This window comes from Pseudorca crassidens, chromosome 11 (assembly GCF_039906515.1).
Source record: "Pseudorca crassidens isolate mPseCra1 chromosome 11, mPseCra1.hap1, whole genome shotgun sequence".
NCBI classification, from domain to species: domain Eukaryota; kingdom Metazoa; phylum Chordata; class Mammalia; order Artiodactyla; family Delphinidae; genus Pseudorca; species Pseudorca crassidens.
This window is the reverse complement of record NC_090306.1, coordinates 68,147,868-68,170,486: the sequence shown is the minus strand read 5'-3', so window position 1 is coordinate 68,170,486 and position 22,619 is coordinate 68,147,868. Positions and strand designations below refer to the sequence as shown.

Below are 22,619 nucleotides of genomic sequence, written 5' to 3'. Positions count from 1 at the left end.
TGTGCATGATGTATTATCACTTGATAATACACCCAATAATATATAGTTAATGCTGTATGACAGAGAATGTAATCCCTGAATCAGGATACAAAACAACCAAGATTCTCATCTCACTCTGTTACTAATTTGCTCTGTCATTTTAGGAAAGAGACTAAATCATTCTGAGTTTCCTTGTTTGCAAAAGACTGGAATTAGAGCTCCAATCTTCAAATGAGTTTAGTCGCAAAATCTTTATTTAAAATAAATGCTTGAGGGCTTCCCTGGTGGCGCAGTGGTTGAGAGTCTGTCTGCCGATGCAGTGGACACGGGTTCGTGCCCCAGTCCGGGAAGATCCCACATGCCACGGAGCGGCTAGGCCCGTGAGCCATGGCCGCTGAGCCTGCGCGTCCGGAGCCTGTGCTCCGCAATGGGAGAGGCCACAACAGTGAGAGACCCGCGTACCGCAAAATAAAAAAATAAAATAAAATAAAATAAATGCTTGTATGAAATCCCAACATGTGAAGTATATAAAAGTTAAGCCACTCTGGTTGAAGCAGAGATGGGTAGCAAAGACTGCCTGAAATTAAACTGTTCTTTTCAAGGTCATCTATGACTTTCAATTACTATTGTCAAAGATCACATCTCAGTTCTCATCCTACTTGACTTCTCAGCAGTGTTTGACTCAGTCCATCACTCTCTCCTCCTGGATACACTTTCTGCACTTGGCTTCCAGAGCGTACTCTTTGCTCTGCCTCCCATCTCTTTGTGGCTCCTCCTCAATCTCCTATGCTTGTTCTTTCTCCTTTCCCCGACCTCCCAAATACGGTGTGGACTGAGGCTCAGTGTTGGTGGCAGAGGGCAGGCTGTTTTGTTCCTTATGATGCTTTCACCCAGTGGTTACTTCATTAGCCCTTCTAGTCTCATAAGTTTTAAAACAAAGAATAGTCAAGAAGGAAACCATCTTTGACATGACCTATAAGATCCTTATCTTCTTCTATCACTTTCATCCCTGTGCTGTGACTGTACTTTGCCATTTCCTCCACCTTGAACACTCTTCACTCTACCTGGCTGGCTCCCAAGGACATTCAGTCCCTATTCAAATGACACCTCATCACAGAGGCATTCTCTAATCACGCACTTAAATGAACAACCCAATTTCCCTCCCTCTCCATCACTTTTATTCTGCGCTATTGTTCTTTACACCATTCATCACTACCTGACATAATAGTGTATATTTACCTCTTATTGTTTCTTCCCCTTCTTGATAACATACACTATGCATGCAGATATTGTTTCATCCTCTATCTTGGTCCCAGTGCCCTTTTAAAAGGGTGTCTGGTACGTGAGAGGCACTCAGTAAAAATCTGTTTGTGTTAACTCGTTCAATGAATGAAACTGGGACAGCATAAATGTATTGTTAGTTGGCTGGATTTGTTCGTGCCAAGAGCCATTTCCTATTTATTCCTCAGAGACTTTATTGTAACACATTTTGTTTAGCATAGCACCTGCAACAATACGCAATATCCACAGTCTCTCTGATAAAGCCTGGTCACCCAAAAGCGAAGACTACAGACGGGGGTTCTCTAATGCCAAAGCAGAAACTACTTCACAAGGCCTTATACATCAGATGAGAGAAAATGAGGAGGCTTGTTATTATTCTGTACTTCAAAGAGCTTGGCAAAATTGAAATATCCTGAGGCCAGGCACTGGAGAGGCCTAAATCTACTGAGTATTATTGATTAGCGTGATACACTTTTCTGAACCTTCATTTCCTCACCTGTAGGGAAACCATACCTACCTCCCCACCTACCCTCCAGAACTGTGGTGAAGATTCGTTGCAGTACTGTCTGCTATGGGTTTAATAGAGTGTTGACGCGTGACGGACAATCAAGAGTAGCAATACGGTCAAGTCAAACAGATCTTCCCCTGTCTGCCCTCAGATAACATAAATACACTCACTTCTCTAATAGTTAAAATGGGGTTACAGAATTCAAGGTGTTTACATTGCAATGTGATTCTATTCCTATATCTCATACCTGTGGAAGAGTCTAGAATCTAAAGAAGCAGAAGGAAAAAGACATGAGAGCATAAAAATATAAACTTCCTTAGATTCTGGAGCCTAAATTTCACTCATTGAGTTCTTGATACAATGACTATTTGATACACATTAGTTTACATTTGATTCAGAGAAAACAATGAAAAACTGCTCATTTCTAATGAGCAAAAATTTTCATTAGTATGTGTCTAAGAGCCCCAGTAATTAAAAAGCATTAAGTGGTACTCTATTACCCACTAAAATCCTGGCAATATAGCTGTTATGGGTTGAATTCTGTCTTCCAAATACTCCTATGTGCCTCAGAATGTGACCTTATTTGGAGAGAGGGTTTTTTTCAGAGGTAATCAAGTGAAAAAGAGGTCATTAGGGTGGGCCCTAATTCATATGACTGGTGTCCTTATGACTGGAAATTTGGAAACAGATCCACTTACAAGGAGAACACCATGTGAACATGAAGATGGCCGTCTAACAAGCCAAGAAGAGAGGCCTGGAGGAGACCCTTCTCTCACAGCCCTCAGAGGGTATCAACCCTGCTGACACCTTTGTTTTAGACTTCTAACCTCCAGAACTTTGAGACAATCAATTTCTGCTAAGTCACCCAGTTTCTGGTATTTTGTTAACAGCAGCCCCAGCAAATGAATACAAGAACAAATTGGACATCCGAATGTTTGTTGTGGGTGGGTATGAATGTGTTGGATTTTACTTTTCACACCTCATGTAAATAGACTCTGTCGTTCCAGCCCTGCACTGATGAGCAGACATCATCAGTCAGCCTCTGCCCTCTCCTAAAACTTATACTGATGATGTTCCAGAATATCACTAGTGGTTAAGAAGCAGGCTGTGAGATCAGGCCTGGAGGGAAATCCCACAAGAGGTATGACTTAGATGAGTTACCTAAACTCTCTAAACTGAAAATCAGGATAAATGCAGAACCCATCATTGGAATTTTGTGAGAAATAAATTGTCAGTAGAAAACAGGTGAGTTTCTGATTTATAAGCTGTTATTATGTTCAATAATATATATTTTACTTATGTTTCATCAAAATTTTAATTTATTTTATTTTTTTAAAGATAATTATTTTATTTTATTTTTAATTAATTAATTAATTAATTTTTCACTGCGTTGGGTCTTCGTTGCTGCGCGCTGGCTTTCTCTAGTTGCAGTGAGCGGGGGCTACTCTTCATTGAGGTGCACGGGCTTCTCATTGCGGTGGCTTCTCTTGTTGTGGAGCACAGGCTCTAGGCGCGCGGGCTTCAGTAGTTGTGCCTCGCGGACTCTAGAGCGCAGGCTCTGTAGTTATGGCACACAGGCTTAGTTACTCCGCGGCATGTGGGATCTTCCCGGACGAGGGATCAAACCCGTGTCCCCTGCATTGGCAGGCAGATTCTTAACCACTGTGCCACCAGGTAAGTCCCTAATACATTTTAATATTGTTTTCAATATGACTAACACCTCTAAATAGACAAGACTATTCTTACATATTTATGGGACTTACCTGGTGGTAAGAAGTTCAGAAATCTCCCTTGAGAGGCATGATAATTTGTGTCTAAAAATCCAACCCTACACAGTGGCATTATTAACCTGAATTGTGTTGTAGACTTTTTTCCCAAAAGCTTCTCTAAACAATGTTAAAATTACTATTTATGCCAAGTTTCCTAAAACGTTTTTCTTTTTTTTTGTTTTAGTATTTTCATTGGATTTTAATAACTTTATTATATGTGAGATTGAACATTTTTTTCTATTATTAAAGTGAAATTTGCATTAAAATAAAACTAACCATTTTTAAATACACAATTTAGTAGCATTTAATACATGCAAAATGTTGTACATCCACCACCTTATCCAATATCAGAACATTTTCATCACCCCAGAAAGAAACCCCATACCCATGAAGCAGCACTCCTCCACTCCCCTCTAAAACGTTTTTCTTGACATAAATTCATGAACACAAAAAATAAAATCATAAACACATAAATAAAAATGGTTGCATGAACACCCCTCTATTCTATTTCAGTCCTTAAAATCATTAAAACGCACTATGAAATAAACCTTATAATTCAAATAAATATATTGCATGCACATAATTTTGTCAAAATAATTATGGGAAGTTTTATATATATGATTTAAATATAATTGACTAAATTGGTATTTCTCAAATATATTATACAGAACCATAGATATGTTCAAATAGGTTTGGAAAATATCACACTTTCTATATCCTTATTGACGTCTCATCATAACCTCCTTTGTGTAGTTCAGCCTGTTCAAAGCACATTTGACCATAGGGCACTTTCAAACTTAAAACCTACTGAAATCCTGTGCAATACCTTTTGAAAAATGCAACAATAAATTTCTAATATTTAAATTAAAATTCATCTCAATTAAAAACTTATGCTCCAGAAGATAAAGATTAAATTACAAAATAATCAACCGCATGACAAAAACATTTAAATAATAAACATTATAAAATTTGTTTCCCTCATTGCAACATAGGAACTGAATTTTATGTGAAAAAATAATAATCATGAGCAATTAAAACTAATCAAACTAATGTATGTAATTTGTCTTCACTTACAGATCTTGCAACAGCCTTCATTATAAAGCTTTACAATCCCTTCATTCTAGGAAGAAAAAAGGAATAATGTTAAAATTCAGTGTTTTGTCATTTCATCCTAAACTAGAAATAAAAAAACAACTTTCTCAATATTTTTACTAAATATCACAAAGACTTTATAGAAAGATGATTGAAATTTAACAATTTCTAATAAGAATTTTTGTTTGTAAAATTAGGAGCAGATATTTTGTTTAAAATTTGTTATTTCTTCATTAGTAATATGAAAAAGTGCAAAAGGATTAACTTACTTAAAAGAACCCATTTTAAATACCACAAAAGATTTTCTTACCAAATCAAAGTACTAATAGGGACTCTAAATAGAGGCCATTATATCTTTTAAACTCCTCAAAACAATCTGAACTACTTTTTGAGACTAGACTGAGTTCCTGAATATAACTGAATGTTAAAATGATGTCTCTTTTTCTTTAATATTTTATTATTCAAAAAAAATTCCCCACTTCAGGATGTCTCTTGACAAAGGCTAAATTAAGAAAATTTCATCTATTTTGGAATTCTTACAGTAAGTTGCTAATTGCTTTTAGTAACTTGCTAATTGTAATTCAAATAAAAGAATTTATTCTATAAAAATGAATCTGTGAAATAAGATGATGCCTAAGATTCCTTCAAGAGCTGAAATTCTATTACTTTAGTACATATTGTATCTCACTAGCCAACCAACTAGCTAACCATCATCACTAAAACGGCACATCATGAAAAAAAAGTGAATGTGCTATTTCTCCACACTTAAAGAAAAATATTGCCTCGCACAACAGAATAAAGCTTACTTTTCATTAGGGATTATTATCTCCTAAATAATTAAGGCTACAAAGAATCTTTTTTTAAAAATTGTGTGACTTTCGAAAATCTACTCTCCCAATAGGCTCTTCTACGAGAGAAAAGGGAATTGGAAGAGCAAAACTAAAGAATCAGCAGTGCTCTGGCATGTGCTGAGTTTCACAGTGGCCCATGCTCAGAGAAACTACGGCAAATTTCACTTAGGCTAGTATGCTTTAAACAGCAAATGACAGCATAAATCTGCTGTGTGTTTAAGAAAGAGAAATTTGACCAAGTTCTGATTGATTAGTTTATTAATCCATATGGAAAGAAGAGGCTAAGTTGGCTGATCAAAGGATTTTTCAATAATCCTTTGGTCTACATATTAAAAACCCAGACATAGCATCATGTCCATTCAGGGAGACTCAAAATTATTTGGAATGCCATATATAACTCAAAGTGTCAAACTGAGAAAATATAACAGAGCTTTTATGTATACATGAAAATAAAACATTTAGCAAAATAAATAAGCCATAATGTATGTATGTATGACCTTGGAAAACATATTAATGTGTATTTTCTAAATTATATTTAATGCCAAATTTTCTTAGCTATAACAAGGTACAAACCATTTTGCATTCAGTCTCATTAAAAGGGGGACAGACCATACTGTACTTCAGAATCATCGTCCCTTCGTCAGTCTTAACACATTCAAATGTGGTACAATTATAGTTCCAGGTACTCCCCTCCTAAAAATAAAAGAGAAAGTTACTGTTTGCTTATTAAAATCTGCTATATTTCTTAAGTAGAATGTTTCCTATCCTACTGAATCAAAAGTCAAGATTCAGAGAGCTTCTTGTAACATAAAATGTCCATCTGGCAATGTCCCCAAACTTATCTAAAATAATTAAAAATACATATATGTGGTATGTGTGTGGGGGGGTGTTTTGGTTTCATACTAGAACCAAGATGTAAATGTGAAACAAAGCAACAGAGAGGAAAGAAGCAAATAGGTATCCTTTTCTACTACAAAATTAATTATCTAACGTGGCCAAGTGTCAAGGGTCTTGCTCTAATATTCCCTTACTAATTATAAAACAACAAGTCATAATACTTAGTACACCTCCTCTCTTGAGGTTTGTTTATTTTTCCTTCTACTCCCTTATCACCAAAAAATTTAAAAATCTTTGGATGATAGTGATTATTCACCTGTGGTTCTAGTTTTCTATACCTTCTGGTTATTTTTTAAACATATCCCTATTCTTTTAATAACTTTTTCAACATATTAAGTGTTTACTTCATTCTTTTTTTAAAAATTTATTTATTTATTTTTGGCTGCATTGGGTCTTTTTTACTGTGCATGGGCTTTCTCTAGTTGTGGCGAGCAGGGCTACTCTTTGTTGTGGTGCGCGGGCTTCTCATTGTGGTGGCTTGTCTTGTTGCGGAGCACAGGCTCTAGGTGCATGGGCTTCAGTAGTTGTGCCACTCAGGCTCAGTAGTTGTGGCACAAGAGCTTAGTTGCTCCGTGGTATGTGGGGTCTTCCTGGACCAGGGCTCGAACCCAAGTCCCCTGCATTGGCAGGCGGATTCCTAACCACTGTGCCACCAGGGGAGTCCCTAAGTGTTTATTTCATTCTTGATTTCAGAATTCCTCTTTAGAAATAAAATCAGCTGAAAATAACTATTATATAATTATTAGGCTGTAATTGTTGATATATTTTTTTATTTTATAACCTGCATTTAAAAATGCTAGTCAGACTCTGACTTGAAGATTCCTTGTGAACCAGCAAAGAATTCTGACAAACTTTATTTTCTGTAGATTCTATTTTAATGTATAAATATCATCAGGTCTTAGGTCTTCTATGAATCTCAACTGGAAAAGATCTGCAAGTCCAGGTATAAAAGAAGATAAAACATTCAAATATGAATATTAATTCTAATATTCAATTCAAATAGTACTATGTAATTTATCTGAAATCAAAAATTACTTGTTCCATAAGAATTAGATTTCTAGATAACTAAAGCTTATCTTTGAAAGAGCCAAGAGTTAACAATCTTCATATATGTTTACCTATATTACATTACTTGTTGTGTTCTCAAAAAATATTCTAAACATAATTTAATCTTTCATTTAAATTTCAGGGCTATCACAGGATTACTGACATCTATAGAGTTTATGTTGCTCTTTCACTAAATCCCCATATGACTGTATATTTTCAAGTAGTCTCTGATTCCTTTTCTCTCACACCTATGTCTCCTCATTTTATAAGCTTCCTTTTTCAAGTCTCCCTCTTTAAAATGATATAATATGAAACAAATATTGCTATGATTAAACAAATAAACAATATCAACAACATTATTTAAATCAATACACTATTTTTCACATAATTATAAAACAATAGACTATGAAACAATAAGATAATTGTTCACTTTTCTTATTTAATAAAATGCACAGGATTGGAGAAATCTCTTTTTCTTTTGGGTCTATGAGTAATCCCTTGTACTTAAGAACAACATAAATAAGACCTCCATATAATTAAACTATTAATGGAAAAAATTTAAGGATAGCAATAATAAATTGGAACTACCTTCAGGTAATGTAAATTATAAACAGAATTTGTGAGCCTCCTAAATCTGATGACATCACTAACAACTGTACTAATCATGGTTCCATTCTTCTATTCTAAAAAAGGAAAGGAGTAGGTCAGTCTTCAAACCTCCATAGAGTTATTATGAGATAACAGAAGAATTCTGAATAATAATTTTATTGGTTTGGGCAGAAAGATGTGGTATAGCATTCATTACTCTTGGGATCTTCTTTTTAAAAATTTTTTCAAATATTCTTAATCTTTTGTCATATTTACCCACTGAAATCTTTGATACCTGAAATAATAAAGTGCTAACAACTTGAGTTTCAGATTTCTATCAAAATGTTTCATTTCAAATGAGTGAATAAAATAACATTGTTCTTTTCCTTTGTTCTAATTATTAGAAATCAACATTTCTCAAAGTCCATTCCTAACATCTGGGGAAAAAAGTAAGGATCTATGATAAAATAAGTTTGAGAAACCATTTTAACATGCTCCTTTACAACAGAAATCAGATACTTTAAAATGTAACTATGTCTTGTGTGTTGTAAGCATGCTGTATATGGGTGTGTTTGTTGTATGTGGAACACTATGTGTGTGTGTGAGTGATATTTTTCAAATTTATGGAACAGCTTCTTTAGAAAATAGCACAGACAGCTACCCATGGAGCACATTTTAGGAATGAAGAAATTCATACCTCATATATAACTGATGTTCCATTTTCCATTTGAAATTTGCAGGATACATTTTTGCAGGTACCACAACAATCATAATCACTTGGCGATGGAGTGTATACCTGGTGCTGTGCATAATAATAATAATTTGAATTAGCCAATAACAATACTGATATTTTTAATGAATTCATTCTGAAAGTGCTTCCCAATACAACCTATGCTGTCTCAGAGCACCTGTAAAGCATTTCTGAGGTTGAATTTGAAGCACTTCAAATAATAACTGACTTTATATAGCTGTATTAGAAGTGAAGTAGATGTTAACCTTTACATCTAGCAACCAAGATTCATCAAGTAGATTTAACAAGCTCAGGTCAAACAAGCTGTATAGGTAATAAGATTCCTGAAGCTCAAGGTTATACACAGGAAAAGGAAACTGCATTATATAGATAAGTTACAAATTAAAAGATTATTAAAGAACTATTCAAGTGTATATTTTTAACTTATGGAGTATTCACTCATTCAAATTCTACAGCTGCCATTTAAAGATTAATTAACTCTCACCAGAATGACTTACAAAGAATACTTACAACATCACATTCTTTTGAACAATTCAACATTGTAAAATTCAAAGTGTGGAAGCCTGTAAGGTTATCTTTCTCTTCTAGACACTCTACCATGTAACAAAAGTCCCCTTCCAAATACTTTATCATAGATTGGCCAGGATTCAATACTGATACTTCTTGAAACACACACACATCATCCTTTTCTAAGAAAACAAAAAAAGTCAACAAAAAGTAGTATATTAAGTTTTTTATTAACTGATCATTGGAACTTTTATTTAAGTTTATGTTTTTATTGTGATATGCAATTTTTTCAAAACCAGTAAAGATCTTTACCTTTATATATTGTTAACAGCTCAAGAGTTCACTTAATAATGAATGTAGCATTTATTCCTTAACACAGAGTAAGAAATTGATTCCTAAACTCAACTGCTATACACTGTTTGAACTGCCTCTAAAAACTATACTTTATAGCAGATTCCAGAATTTTAGCCCAAAGTGATCATCAAGCTACTTGCTGTTCCCTCTTCTGGAAACATAACATGACAATTTTGGGGAGTGGATATAAATGGAGGCAAAATCTAAATCAATAACAGTAGGTCTCTTCATGAAGGGATTGTGTAACATTTCATGTTTTTTGTTATTTTGAGAGAAATTTTTCAATTTTTTGTGTTGCAAAATAAAGTCATATAAATCATACTTTATGATGAAGGTAGGTGATATAATGTGCTATCACATCATTAAAAGTGGCTCATAGTAGGCTAGAATAGTGATGAAGAATGCAGCTCAGAAGCTCTTTGTGCCTTGTGAACATAGGATTTAACTCTTCCCTCATATAAAAATACAAAAGTTTTAAGCTATTAAACAAAAGTTTATTTTCTATTAACCTACTAATACTTAATATGAAGATTTGTTATTTCATAGAAAAATCAACCTTATGCTTTGCAGTGTTAACATCAACAATAATAAAACAGTGAGCAAAAATCTCTTTTAGATGTTGTCTACTTTTAAATTAAATTATATACACTAAAAAGAACCCTGGCATCAACTTTAAATTCTGTGAAGCCTCTGAAAATGAATCATTTTTATGTCCTGTTACCAAGTTTCTCAGAACATTTAGGAATATTACAAAAGAGGAAATTGAAAAATAAAAAGTATACTTTTTATACTTAAAAACTGGCCAATGGCTTAAAATGTGTAGTACATCTCAAAACTTATTTTTAATTTATTCATAGTAAACAACAGATATCAATAATATTCATTATCATTTAAAAGTTTCAAAAAACATAGTTACCACAGAGATACTGTACACATCCACAGTCACTCTGAAAGTTGAGGTCTATTGCATGAAATTCTCCCTATTAGAAAGATATTATTATATGACTTATCAATATGGCTTATTATATTACCATTGTAAAAAAAATGCACAATATAACATCTAATAAGTTTCCTACCCCACAGCCACATAGCAAGTTCATAAAAATATTTGACAGTGAACAAGCTTTGATTAACCCAGTGGTCATTTAATTAGTAGCCTATAGAAAATACAATAAAAATGTGATCATAGACCACTCAATCTCTCTAAACTTAAATTTCCTTATCTATTAAATGAGTGAAGGTGGATAAGATGATCTTTATGATTTGTCCTAACTTTAAAATTATATTGTTAGATTCTGAGCTTCTAGTGGGCAATTAGAGATAAAAGAATGCTTGCTAACCCTAGAAAATTCTCTTGATGAAAATGTTCTTGATCTGCTCTGTAGAGGTGGTCCAGAACTCTGATGTCTGCATCAGAGCAAGGCTTCTTTAGCATATAAAACAAGAGCAGAAGAGTGTAGTACAATGATTAGTAGCACAGGCACAGGAACAAGACTGCCCTTGTGCCAATCATGCTCTGCTACTTAATAGCTTTGTCATCTAGGGCAGATTACTTAGCCAGTCTGCTCCTCACCTTCCTCATCTGTAAAATGGGGATAATAATACCGTCTGCCTCAGAATTGTTGAAAGAAATAAATGGATCAACATATGTAAAGAGCTTAAAACAAGCTGATGTACAGAAAGTGCTATAACCTTTAGCTGTTAGTAATTTGCTGTTATGACCAATGCTTAAACTTTTCCCTACTAGGGAAATGGTATAGGTTCTTCTCAAGTGTAGGACTCAGGCTTAAAGTTTCAAGGATTGTATTTTAAACATCAACTTTTCCTGGGTGTGTTTAATTTTCATATGACATCAGTAATAAAAACTAATTTGATTCTTGACACAAAAAATAACTCAAATTCATAGTAATATATAAAAGGCACTTTTCTCCATAAGTTAATAATATCTCACTTTTTATAGTGCTTTACGAGATGTAAAGTAGTTTCATAGACATTAACGCCTTTGATGTTTTATGACTTTTAGTCATTATACAATTCTAATGGGATTGGAAATAAAATACTGGAATACAGAGTTAAAAATAATAATAAATCAAACTCCCCCACTGCATAAATTACTCCAAAAGATTAGATAGTGCTTTTTTAAAATATATCACCTTAGGGACTTCCCTGGTGGCGCAGTGGTTGGGAATCTGCCTGCCAATGCAGGGGACACGGGTTCGATCCCTGGCCCGGGAGGATCCCACATGCCGCGGAACAGCTAAGCCCGTGCGCCACAACTACTGAGCCTGTGCTCTAGAGCCCGCGAGCCACAACTGCTGGGGCCCGAGCGCCTAGAGCCTGTGCTCCGCAGCGAGAGGCCACCGCAATGAGAAGCCTGCATACCGCGGCGAGGAGTGGCCCCTGCTCTCTGCAACTAGAGAGGGCCCACACAGCAACAAAGACCCAATGCAGCCAAAAATAAATAAATAAATAATAAATTTTTTAAAAAAAAATATATATATATCATCTTAGACACTGAAACAAATATTTAGCAATTTCAGGAACAATGCGTCAGGTCAATACCTTTGTAGAACAAGGAATGTTAAAAATAAATTGCCTTGCATGAGCGTTTAGACACAACCCTTGGTCTAATTCCTGAAGATCTCAGTCTATCATTTACTCTCTCTAGACCTCAGTTTTCTTACTTATAAAATGAGCTAAATATATCTACTTTGTAAAGAGTCAATGAAATAATATACAAAACTTGTTATGTAAACTGTGAAGAACTTGAGAAAAATACAATATCAGAATTCCACTCTTTTCTGTAGGTTATATATATAGTGTATACACAAAATAATCCAAGAGAATTTTTATGAAAGTTACTTGTAAAGCTTAAACATTGTATGCAAATCACAGATGGTAACTCATCATTAGAGTAAATGTTAGATTAATGCTTTGTTTTTGTTTTTTTTTTGCGGTACGCGGGCCTCTCACTGTTGTGGCCTCTCCTGTTGCGGAGCACAGGCTCCGGACGCGCAGGCCCAACGGCCATGGCTCACTGGCCCAACTGCTCTGCGGCATGTGGGATCCTCCCAGACCGGGGCACGAACCCGTGTCCCCTGCATCAGCAGGCGGACTCTCAACCACTGCGCCACCAGGGAAGCCCAATGCTTTTTTAAAATACAATTTAATTAATTTATTTGACATACAAAAAGCTGTACGTAATTGATGTATACAACTTGACATATTTGGAGATAAGTATACATCATGAAATATCACCATGCCATAGACCTATCCATTAACTCCAAAAGTTTCCTCCCACTCTCTTATTTATTATTATTATTATATTGTGGTAAGAACACTTAGCAAATTTTAAAGTCTACAATACAGTGCTGTTAACTATAGTCACTATGCTGTACAACAGTTCTCCCAGCACTTATTCATTTCGCATAACTGAAACTTTGCACCCTGCTTTTTAAATGAAACAGTGGCATCCTAAGAAGGGTTCTGTTACTTTAAAAACTGCCTCATTTATTCCCCTGAATATAGCCTTGGCCTGAAAAGTCTGAATGAGTTTTTAATGATATACATTGTTTGAGAAGGAAAAGAAAAAGAAAATCTTTGTGAAAGAAAACATGTCTTCTTTGATAAATAAGGCCAGGAATATATTATCTTTCTCAAGTCTTAGAGGCATACCATGGAGGTAAATATTTAAAGAAAAAAAAAAAAAGACTTGTAAAGCACCATAACCTCCATCTAATGGTTAAATAAGTGATACCAGAGTCATAATTATTATTTCTAAAAATTAAATTTTTGGAATTTCTATAAGGTTTGCATGTTCATACATAACCCCTAACAAGGTACAGACAGTTACATGTCTATACCCCCTCCTCCTCTGAAACAGATGCATTGTTAGTGCACTTTCTTAAAGAATCATTGGAAAACCTTTCATTATTGAGGTAATATATTTTCAATACTGTGCTTATTTTAAGACCGGTGAACTTACGTAGATATAAGGCTGGTAGATTCAGTCACCAGTGGAAAAAAAAATAACATATTGATTGTACTTTCCTGTCTCAAGTATAATTTAAAATGTTGACTGCTCCCTAATATCAGAGAAGATTTAATCTACTTCAGTACAACTTAAAGAGAATAATTCCATTAACTCTGAAAAGAAATCAGAAATGAAAGCAATAAAGGAAGAATAAACTGATTTAAATTATATTAAAATTCAATAAAAATATGTGTTCTTACCACTTCACAAGTTGGCACAACAAGACTTTCACAGCTACATTCTAAAAGGCAAAAAACAACATATTTATATTGATCGTATATATTAATACATTCTAGTAAAACTTTAAAATATGAAAATTAGTTACCACAGTGCCATATTGGACAACATTGACCAGATACATTTTCTTTCACAAGTTTCATATCTTGTGCACAGTCGAGTAGTGGCGTAGGACAGAGATTTGGCTCACACACTAAATAGAAAAATAACATGAGTAAAGATTAACGTCACGTAGTTGCTGGTTTTCACTAGCTACCATTTAGTTCACTGCCATTACTGATGTGATACATGGACTTGGATCTCCCCAGAGCTGCCTCTCCCATCACCCAATTGCAGTGTGTTGGTAAGGACCGAACAAATACAAGCACATACAACAACAGTAGTAGAACTAGGACACACTCATCAGGTTAAGAGCCCTGAGAAATGGCAGGGGGGCAAGAAGAGAAAGGAGGTGAAGAGGGTATGGAATCACGTGTATATCTAGAAAGTCTAGGATGATGAGAAAAGTCATAGCTAATCTATTTTGGGGAGGTAACAATACTGTCCAAGAAGCACTCTTAGATGTATGAAAACATTACATGTATTTAATATGCTAGAACTCAACTAAGGTCTCATATAACAGTACAATTAACATGCACTGGCCTTCTTAAATATTGAACATATCTAGATATTTTTAATTAGTTAAAATATACTTACCACAGTAATACTGAGGACAACAGAATTGTGTAGTATTAAGATCCACAGTGAGAAATTCTCCGTCAGTACATAGTGGAATAGGTTCAGTGCAGGATTTGCAAACTAAAGGTGAAACAAAAAGGCAAAGTCGCAGCTGAGCTAAAAACAAACTAGTTATCAGTTCAGATTACTGTACACATATAAAATCAAAATAAAAATACATTATGTAAAACAAAATAGGAAGCAAGGAAAATAAGGATTTAATAAACGGATCTCCTTATTTGGTCATAAAAACAATAATACTATCTGAGTGTATTGCTTTATACTTTCCCAAGCACAGTGACACAGAAGAACCATCTTACCAGAAATATAAGATTTCAGGAGTAATTTGTTCTTACTAGGATCAAAATACCATTGATATACTTATTTTTCTTAATTCACTACTCTGGATCACTCCCATGAATGAACAATGTAGTAGGCACCTGTTCTTCTGAGCTCTTAGCATCCCTCTTCCAACTTTGATAACAACTCTCTTAATGCACTTGAGGAAATGCCTCACCTACGCAGCCTTGGAGTGACTCTTAATAAAGGTGCCTCACTCTTACCAGGCCCATGTGTAGGAAAAACCCACTTTAGATGAATGAGAATGTCTTTCTATAGCATTTGAGTCATAAATAGAGGCACATCGAGACGAGAAACGGATGTTGCTGACTCAATCATTAGTGACTGACACCTAGAGAAGCTGGTTTCCCTTCTTCCCAGGGCTTGGCTGAATGCTTCATCTTGATTCTACAAAATCTTGATTCCCCAATTCTCCCAATAATTGGTTGTGCTTAAGCTAGCCAGAATCAATCAGTTGTTGCCACTGCAGTCAAAGAACCTTAAATGATACAAAAAGAAGTGTTTTGATCTACAGAGGTTTATCTGAAACCTACATTAATCAACAGCCTTTGATATGATAATTCCTCAGTGAAATGGTAAAGAGAATTCTTTATTTTTCAAAGTCTAGTTCGTCAGAATATTTAGCTCAAATTCAGTTATTTCCCAGACACCTTTCATTTATTTCTACCATTCTCTTTTCGAGATCATCTGCTTACACAGGATATACAGGAGATGAAGTTTTAAAAAGGTGAGCTGCTTAGCAGAGTTGTTTATTTCGTTGGTTATTCAGGAAAGCCAGGGCTAAATTTTTCTCTAAAAAGAACTAGGTGTTAGCCTTATTTTTTGTTTTTGATTATATTACCTTGATCATGTTTTCAATGATATACATAGTCTTTGTCAATAGGGAAAAGTAGTACTAATTGAAATAATTGTCAAGAATCATTTAAAATGTTGTACTTTCTTTTCTGCTATTCTTGTTCAGTTGAATTTTAAGAGTATATCAGCAGAATATTGGTTACCATTGAGTCCCATGAAATTCATATGAAATGAGAGATTTTCCCTAGACCCTCCCTCTTCTTCCAGGAAATGACCTCACAGAATGCTTACCACAGGCAGGAGGAAAGCAGCAAGTCTCTTCCTCTTGAACCTGAAGCATGAACTGGTCTTCTCTGCATTCTGGCACTGCAATTTCGGGGCATTTGAGTGGGTCACATTCTGCAGAAACAGTCCAGAGATATTTGGAAATGTGTATAGAGTGAGACAATAAATAAATGAAATAGTGTGGCTCAGTTCTCTTTGAGTTTAGTGATAATTAGCTCATTAAAACAATCTTAATCTTAGCGGAAATATATAGGAAATAGCAGGTTATTTATATATAAAATAAATACTTTTACATATAAAATATATGTAAATAAACATTTAAAATATATATATAACATTCTATTAATCATATATATGATTAATCATCTGTATGTATGTATGTATGTGTGTGTGTGTGTGTGTGTATATATATATATATATCTCCTGCCATAAAATCTTAGCAGAAATATATAGGAAATGGCAAATTATTTACAGTTAAAATATACAAATATATACATTCAAAATACATATTTCCACTGAAATTAAGGTTTTTAAAATGAGTTAATTATATATATATAATAAATAGATTTAAAGTTCATATATATACATATTTATAAAGAAATTGCAGGTTTTTAAAAAGCTAACTTTAGCAAGACAGCTCTGCAAACAATCTTTTATAATAAATTTCCTTGTAGACACAAAAATGAGAATTTAATCCACTACTCTGAATAGTGAACCTCATTCTTACTTTTCCTAATTAATTACTCACCACATTGGTACTGTGGACAGCAAGAAAGAGGGCTATAGCCAACGATCAATTTTTGACTATCTGTACATGTTGGAATGGCAGTTTCACACAAAGTCATGTCACAGCCTGGAAATAAACAGAAGTATTAAATAATCTGTGAACACAACTAAAATCCTGTGTTTCTAACTCAAAGCAGGGAAATGATTCTCACTATGCATGTTTTTACACTACAATTAAACCATTCAGCTCATAGAATGGTCATATGTGAAAAGGCAGCAGAGTTAAGGTCACCTATTGTTGTCTTTGACCCCTGATTGTCATAAGTCAAAGATTCCCAGATCTTTTATCTTCACGTATTTCTGAATATTATTATTTGATAATAGCCAGAGTTCTGCATGTCTATTTGCAAAATCAACAAAACTATAATGAAGTAAAACTTGCTTTGAGAAAGTGTAGGTGACATTTATAGCAATACTTTCATTGCTACTTTAACCCCATACATTTTTTTTTGCGGTATGCGGGCCTCTCACTGTTGTGGCCTCTCCCGTTGCGGAGCACAGGCTCCGGACGCGCAGGCTCCGGACGCGCAGGCTCAGCGCCCATGGCTCACGGACCCAGCTGCTCCGCGGCATGTGGGATCTTCCCGGACCAGGGCACGAACCCGTGTGCCCTTCATTGGCAGGCGGACTCTCAACCACTGCGCCACCAGGGAAGCCCCAAACCCCATACATTTTTTTTAACACCAAGCATCATGCCTGCCCTGCTTTTTCACAAAGAATATCAACATATTTTGTGGCATTAACAGACTGTAAGGCTTCAGCCTGCATACATACCGCAAACTTCCTTTGAACAGCAGGTCCACTTATCAATGAAGCCCAGGACGACTTCAGCTTCTCGTTCACAAATTGGCGAGGGCTCTTCATCACAATCAGGTTCTATGGGAATAATGCTTCCATTCTCCAAACATTTGTACAGGGCACATTCGTCAATGCCCCCATTCCAAACTTCCCCAGCAGTTCGAGGCTGGTCTTCACTATCAGTGCACGCTTAAAAAGATGGTCAATGTTATATCACTTAGAACCTGGGCACGAAAATAAACCAAGCTGTGATGTTTTGATTTCAGACTGTGACTTGGCCCAGTGACACAGGTAACATGTCACATTATCTACCCTTTCTCAGCTTCTTCTTTTTGTTCATCAGCTACTAGCTTTCATTTTTCTTTAATGAAATTTTTATATTCCACAGAAAATATTTTTCCCTTCTACAACTATCTGTAAATTTGCATGTCCTCTTCTATAAATAAGATGATGTTAATTTTTTTAATTCATTTTAAGTCTTGTTAATACAATTTATTTCGCTTGAACAAACTTGGTAACATAAATTTTAATTGGTTTTAAAATATCAACTATTAAAACTGGTATTAGAAAACAAGGTAGTCTCTACCTCACATTAACATGTTTGTCATATCAAAATTCAAAACATTTCAGCTTTAAAATCTAAATGTAGAAAGTAGGTAGTCAAGCAAAATATTATTTAGTGACTCTATTACTTTTATTATGAATGTTTTACATAATGATAAATATGGCCCTCTAGTAGTTCTTTTAAGGAATAATAAAGATAAATGAAGTGACCACCATATTCCCAGCCTCCAGTGAATTTCTCGTACTTTATTTACTACCAAACCAATCTCACAGGTCCCTAAAAACAAATATAACCATGTATATTCTCAAATTCTTCCACAAATACCTTCTTCAGTGGCAAACACAAACTTTTTTCTGAAACAATATATGCATTTCACTTCTACTTGCCTTTCCCTTGGATTAGTAGCGTTACTTCTGACCATAACAATGAGCCCTATGATAGATAAAGTACTGCACTACAGTTTTCTCAGTTGGGCCCTTTTTTATCCACAACCACCACGGAGACAATGTGTCAGGATAAAATGGTTTGAAAATGAAAGTAGAAATACTCAATGTTTTCTCCCAGATAACAACACTTTCTGAAATTTCTTGAGTGTTTATTTTTCTCTAGGCATTGTTACAAAACTCTTTCTATTATTTTATGTATCCCCACACTAACCTTGTGGGATAAGTCCTATTATTTTCCCCATTTTGCAGATGCATAACCTCAGGCTCATAGAGGTAAAGCTGAATCATTAATACGTGAAATAATTGAACTTTCAATTCAGTCCACACACTATTCTCTTCATTCTTAATTTGCCATATTCTTTTCCAGTTATTATAAGCATAAGTAGAGATTAAAACATACCACCACCAAAGTCCCTAATTCTGGTAACTTCAACTGAAATCATATTAAAATCAAATTACATACTCTCTTCCTTTCCAACACTTAAGGTGACCTTTAATCAGTCTTTCTCAGCACATCTCTCCAAGTTCTAAAAAAGTATTATTTATTTGCTGGGTCCCTAAGATGTCATTTTGTACTTCTCTGCTTACCACATTCTTCCTCTGGAATGCACTGAGTTGACTCTGGCCTGTGAAGAATGGTTCCATTTTTGCACACACAGTCTTCTCTTAAATCCAGACATGAAGAGTGTCCATAGAACCATCTGTTCAGACATGTTCTTGCTTCACAAGGTCGCACGCAGGGTTGATATTCCTTCCCCTCTGGGCAACTCAAAGCTATAAATAATAGAGGATTTGTGGAATTTGCTAATGATAAAAGTGACCTACTTGAATTCTAGTAAAAGGAAGAAATGTTAGTTTTCTTTCTGAAAATAAATTTTGCACATTTTCAGTCTCCTCAAAGTCCACTTTTCATGTATTACTTAACTATAAATTAGAAACAAAACAATCAATGAGTATTTTTGGCCATCTTCCAGGTGTCCAGCTAGTATTATGTTATAGCAGGAAAAATTCATCTGATTTATATCAAATAAATACGACCAAAACGCAGCCCAAATTTGGCTGGCATAAATATAGAGTCAACTATTATGAAGTTACTGCTCTGTGCAGTAGGAGGAGATACAACAGTCCACACAGAATAAGCACAGAAACATGTTTTAAATATGCAACTCAACCAAGTCATAGAAAAGGAAAATCCCGCGTATTTAGGCTTAATCCTTCACTGTCAAAAGAAACTACCATTGCTGAGCAGTTTCTAAATTATGTTTCAGAAAATTCTTGTTGATTTTCAGTGATCTTAAAAAGTCATACTGTTAAAAAATGAACATGCAGCTTGGTGGAGGTGTAAATTGGTAACATCTTAGTAGAGAACGATTGTAATAGTAAAACTGAAGATGTCGTATGTTCCCAGTGAATCAAGTAACCCCACTCTTGAATAGTGAGTACCTCTGGGAGAGTAGGGAGAGGAAAGGGACAAGAGAGGGTACACCATGAGCTGCTTTATTTCTGAAGTGGAGTCATGTAACTGGTGTCTGTGATATATTATTCTTTATCTGTGCATTTTATTCTTTTGGGGGGGATGAAAACCTTTTATTTTGAGCATTTTAGTAACATTCATTTTGAAAACCTTTTACCATTGAATGGCTATAATTAAATTAACAATATTTTCTGTAAAATGTGCCCAAGATTGTTGAAAAGTTTAATAAAAAATTTGTATGAAGTTATAACTTGATGAGAAAGCTTGAGCCCTATGTATAAAAATGGGCAAAGGATAAATATAAAAGAAAAAGGAAATACAAACATGTATCTGGAAAAATATTGAACCTAGATATTAATCAAAGAAAGCCAGAAAGACTGGTTTCTAGGAAGTAGATATTATGTTAGGAAGAAGGAAAAGGGGGAAGAAAAATCTCCAACCTCTCCACATACAACATGTAAGGACAAGCATGGGAAAGAGAGGCAGGTTGAATGAGGACCAGCAAAGTGTGCTGTAGGACATAAGATTAAAATCCCCTTCAAACCTCTGTGATTTCTTCAATATTTCAATCTATTTTGCTAACTAACATTTGTGGACTAGGTTTCCTTTTGGGAGAATTGAGGCCTACTTTAAATCCATTCATTCATTTATTCGAATTGAAATATGGTTGACGTACAATATTACGTTAGTTTCAGGTATACTGCATAGTGATGTGACACTTGCATACATTATGAAATAATCACCACAATAAGTCTAGCAACCATCTGTCCACATACAAAGTTATTACAATGTCATTGACCATATTCCTTATGCTGTATATTAAATCGCCTAGGCTTATTCACTTTATAACTGGAGGTTTGTATCTCTTAATCCCTATCACCTATTTCACCCCTCCCCACTGGCAACCACCCATTTGTTCTCTATTATCTAAGAATCTATTTTTGTTTTGTTTTTTTTTTGTTTTGTTTTTTAGATTCCATATTGAGATCATACAGTATTTGTCTTTCTTTGTCTGACATATTTCACTTAGCGTAATTCCTTCTAGAGCCACCCATGTTGTCGCAAATGGCCATATTTCATTTTTTATGGCTGTGTAGTATTTCATTGTGTATATACCACATCTTCTTTATCCATTCATCTATAGATGGGCACTTAGGTTGTTTCCATTTCATGGCTATTGTAAATAATGCTGCAATGAACATAGGGGTGCATATTTCTTTTTGAGTTAGTATTTCTGTTTTCTTCAGGTAAATACTCAAAACTGAAATTTCAGGACCATATGCTATTTCTAGTTTTTTGAGGAAACTCCATACTATTTTCAATAGTGGCTGTACCAGTTTACAAACCCACAAACAGTGCAGGAGGGTTGCCTTTTCTCCACACCCTCACCAACACTTGTTATTTTTGTCTTTTTGATGACAGCCTTTCTGACAGGTGTGAGGTGGTATGTCATTGTGGTTTTGATTTATATTCCTCTGATGGTTAGTGATATTGAGCACCTTTTCATGTGTCTGTTGGTCACCTGTATGCCTTCTTTGGAAAAAATGTCTATTTAGATATGCTACACGTTTTTTAATTGGGTTGTTTGTTTTCTGATGTTGAACTATATGAGTATTTTGGATATTTTGGTTATTAACCCCTTAGCAGACATGTATTTTGCAAACATCTTCTCCCATTCACTAAGATGCTTTTCCATTTTGTTGATAGTTTCCTTTGCTGTGCAAAAGCTTTTTAGTTTCATTTAGTCCCATTTGTTTATTTTTGCTTTTATTTCCCTTGCCTGAGGAGACATATTCAAAAAAATATTGCTAAGACTGATGATGTCAAAAAAGCATACTGCCTATATCTTTGTCTAATTTTATGGTTTCACAGCTTACATTTAAGTCTTTAGTTGTTTTGAGTTTATTTTTGTATATGGTTTGAGAAAGTAGTCCAGTTTGATTCTTTTGCATGCCACTGTCCAGTTTTACCAACACCATTTAGTGAAGAGGCTTTCTTTCCCCAAATACATCTTGCTTCCTGTCATAGGTTAATTGACCATATAAGTGTGGTTTTATTTCTGGGCTCTTTATTCTGTTCTGTTGATCTATGTGTCTGTTTTTGTGCCAGTAGCATACTATTCTGATTACTACAGCTTGTAGTATAGTTTGAAATCAGGGAAGGTGATATGTTCAGCTTTTTCTTTCTCAAGATTACTTTGGCTATTTGAGGTCTTTTGTGTTTCCATACAATTTTAGAATTATTTGTTCTAGTCCTGTAAAAAATTTCTTTGGTACTTTGATAGGGTTAGCATTGAATCTCTAGATTATTTTGGGTAAATGATAATTTTAACAATATTAATTCTTCCAATCCATGAGCATGGCATGTTTCCATTTGTTTTTGTCATCTTCAATTTCTCTTATCAATGTCTTATAGTTTTCCAAGTACAAGTCTTTTACTTCTTTGGTTAGATTTATTCCTAGGTATTTTGTTATTTTTGATACAGTTGTAAATGGGATT

At 34.7% G+C, this 22,619-nt stretch overlaps 1 protein-coding gene across 1 annotated transcript in view; it reads right to left on the bottom strand.

The window, feature by feature from the left end:
- OTOGL (otogelin like) overlaps positions 1–22,619 on the bottom strand; it is a 149,428-nt gene that overhangs the window by 3,209 nt on the left and 123,600 nt on the right. Inside the window, 12 exon segments of the mRNA XM_067697438.1 lie at positions 4,612–4,657; positions 6,054–6,173; positions 8,710–8,814; positions 9,274–9,452; positions 10,541–10,604; positions 13,858–13,898; positions 13,983–14,087; positions 14,591–14,692; positions 16,058–16,165; positions 16,800–16,904; positions 17,612–17,824; positions 19,235–19,420. Of these exon segments, the coding sequence (XP_067553539.1) occupies positions 4,612–4,657; positions 6,054–6,173; positions 8,710–8,814; positions 9,274–9,452; positions 10,541–10,604; positions 13,858–13,898; positions 13,983–14,087; positions 14,591–14,692; positions 16,058–16,165; positions 16,800–16,904; positions 17,612–17,824; positions 19,235–19,420 (1,374 nt within the window).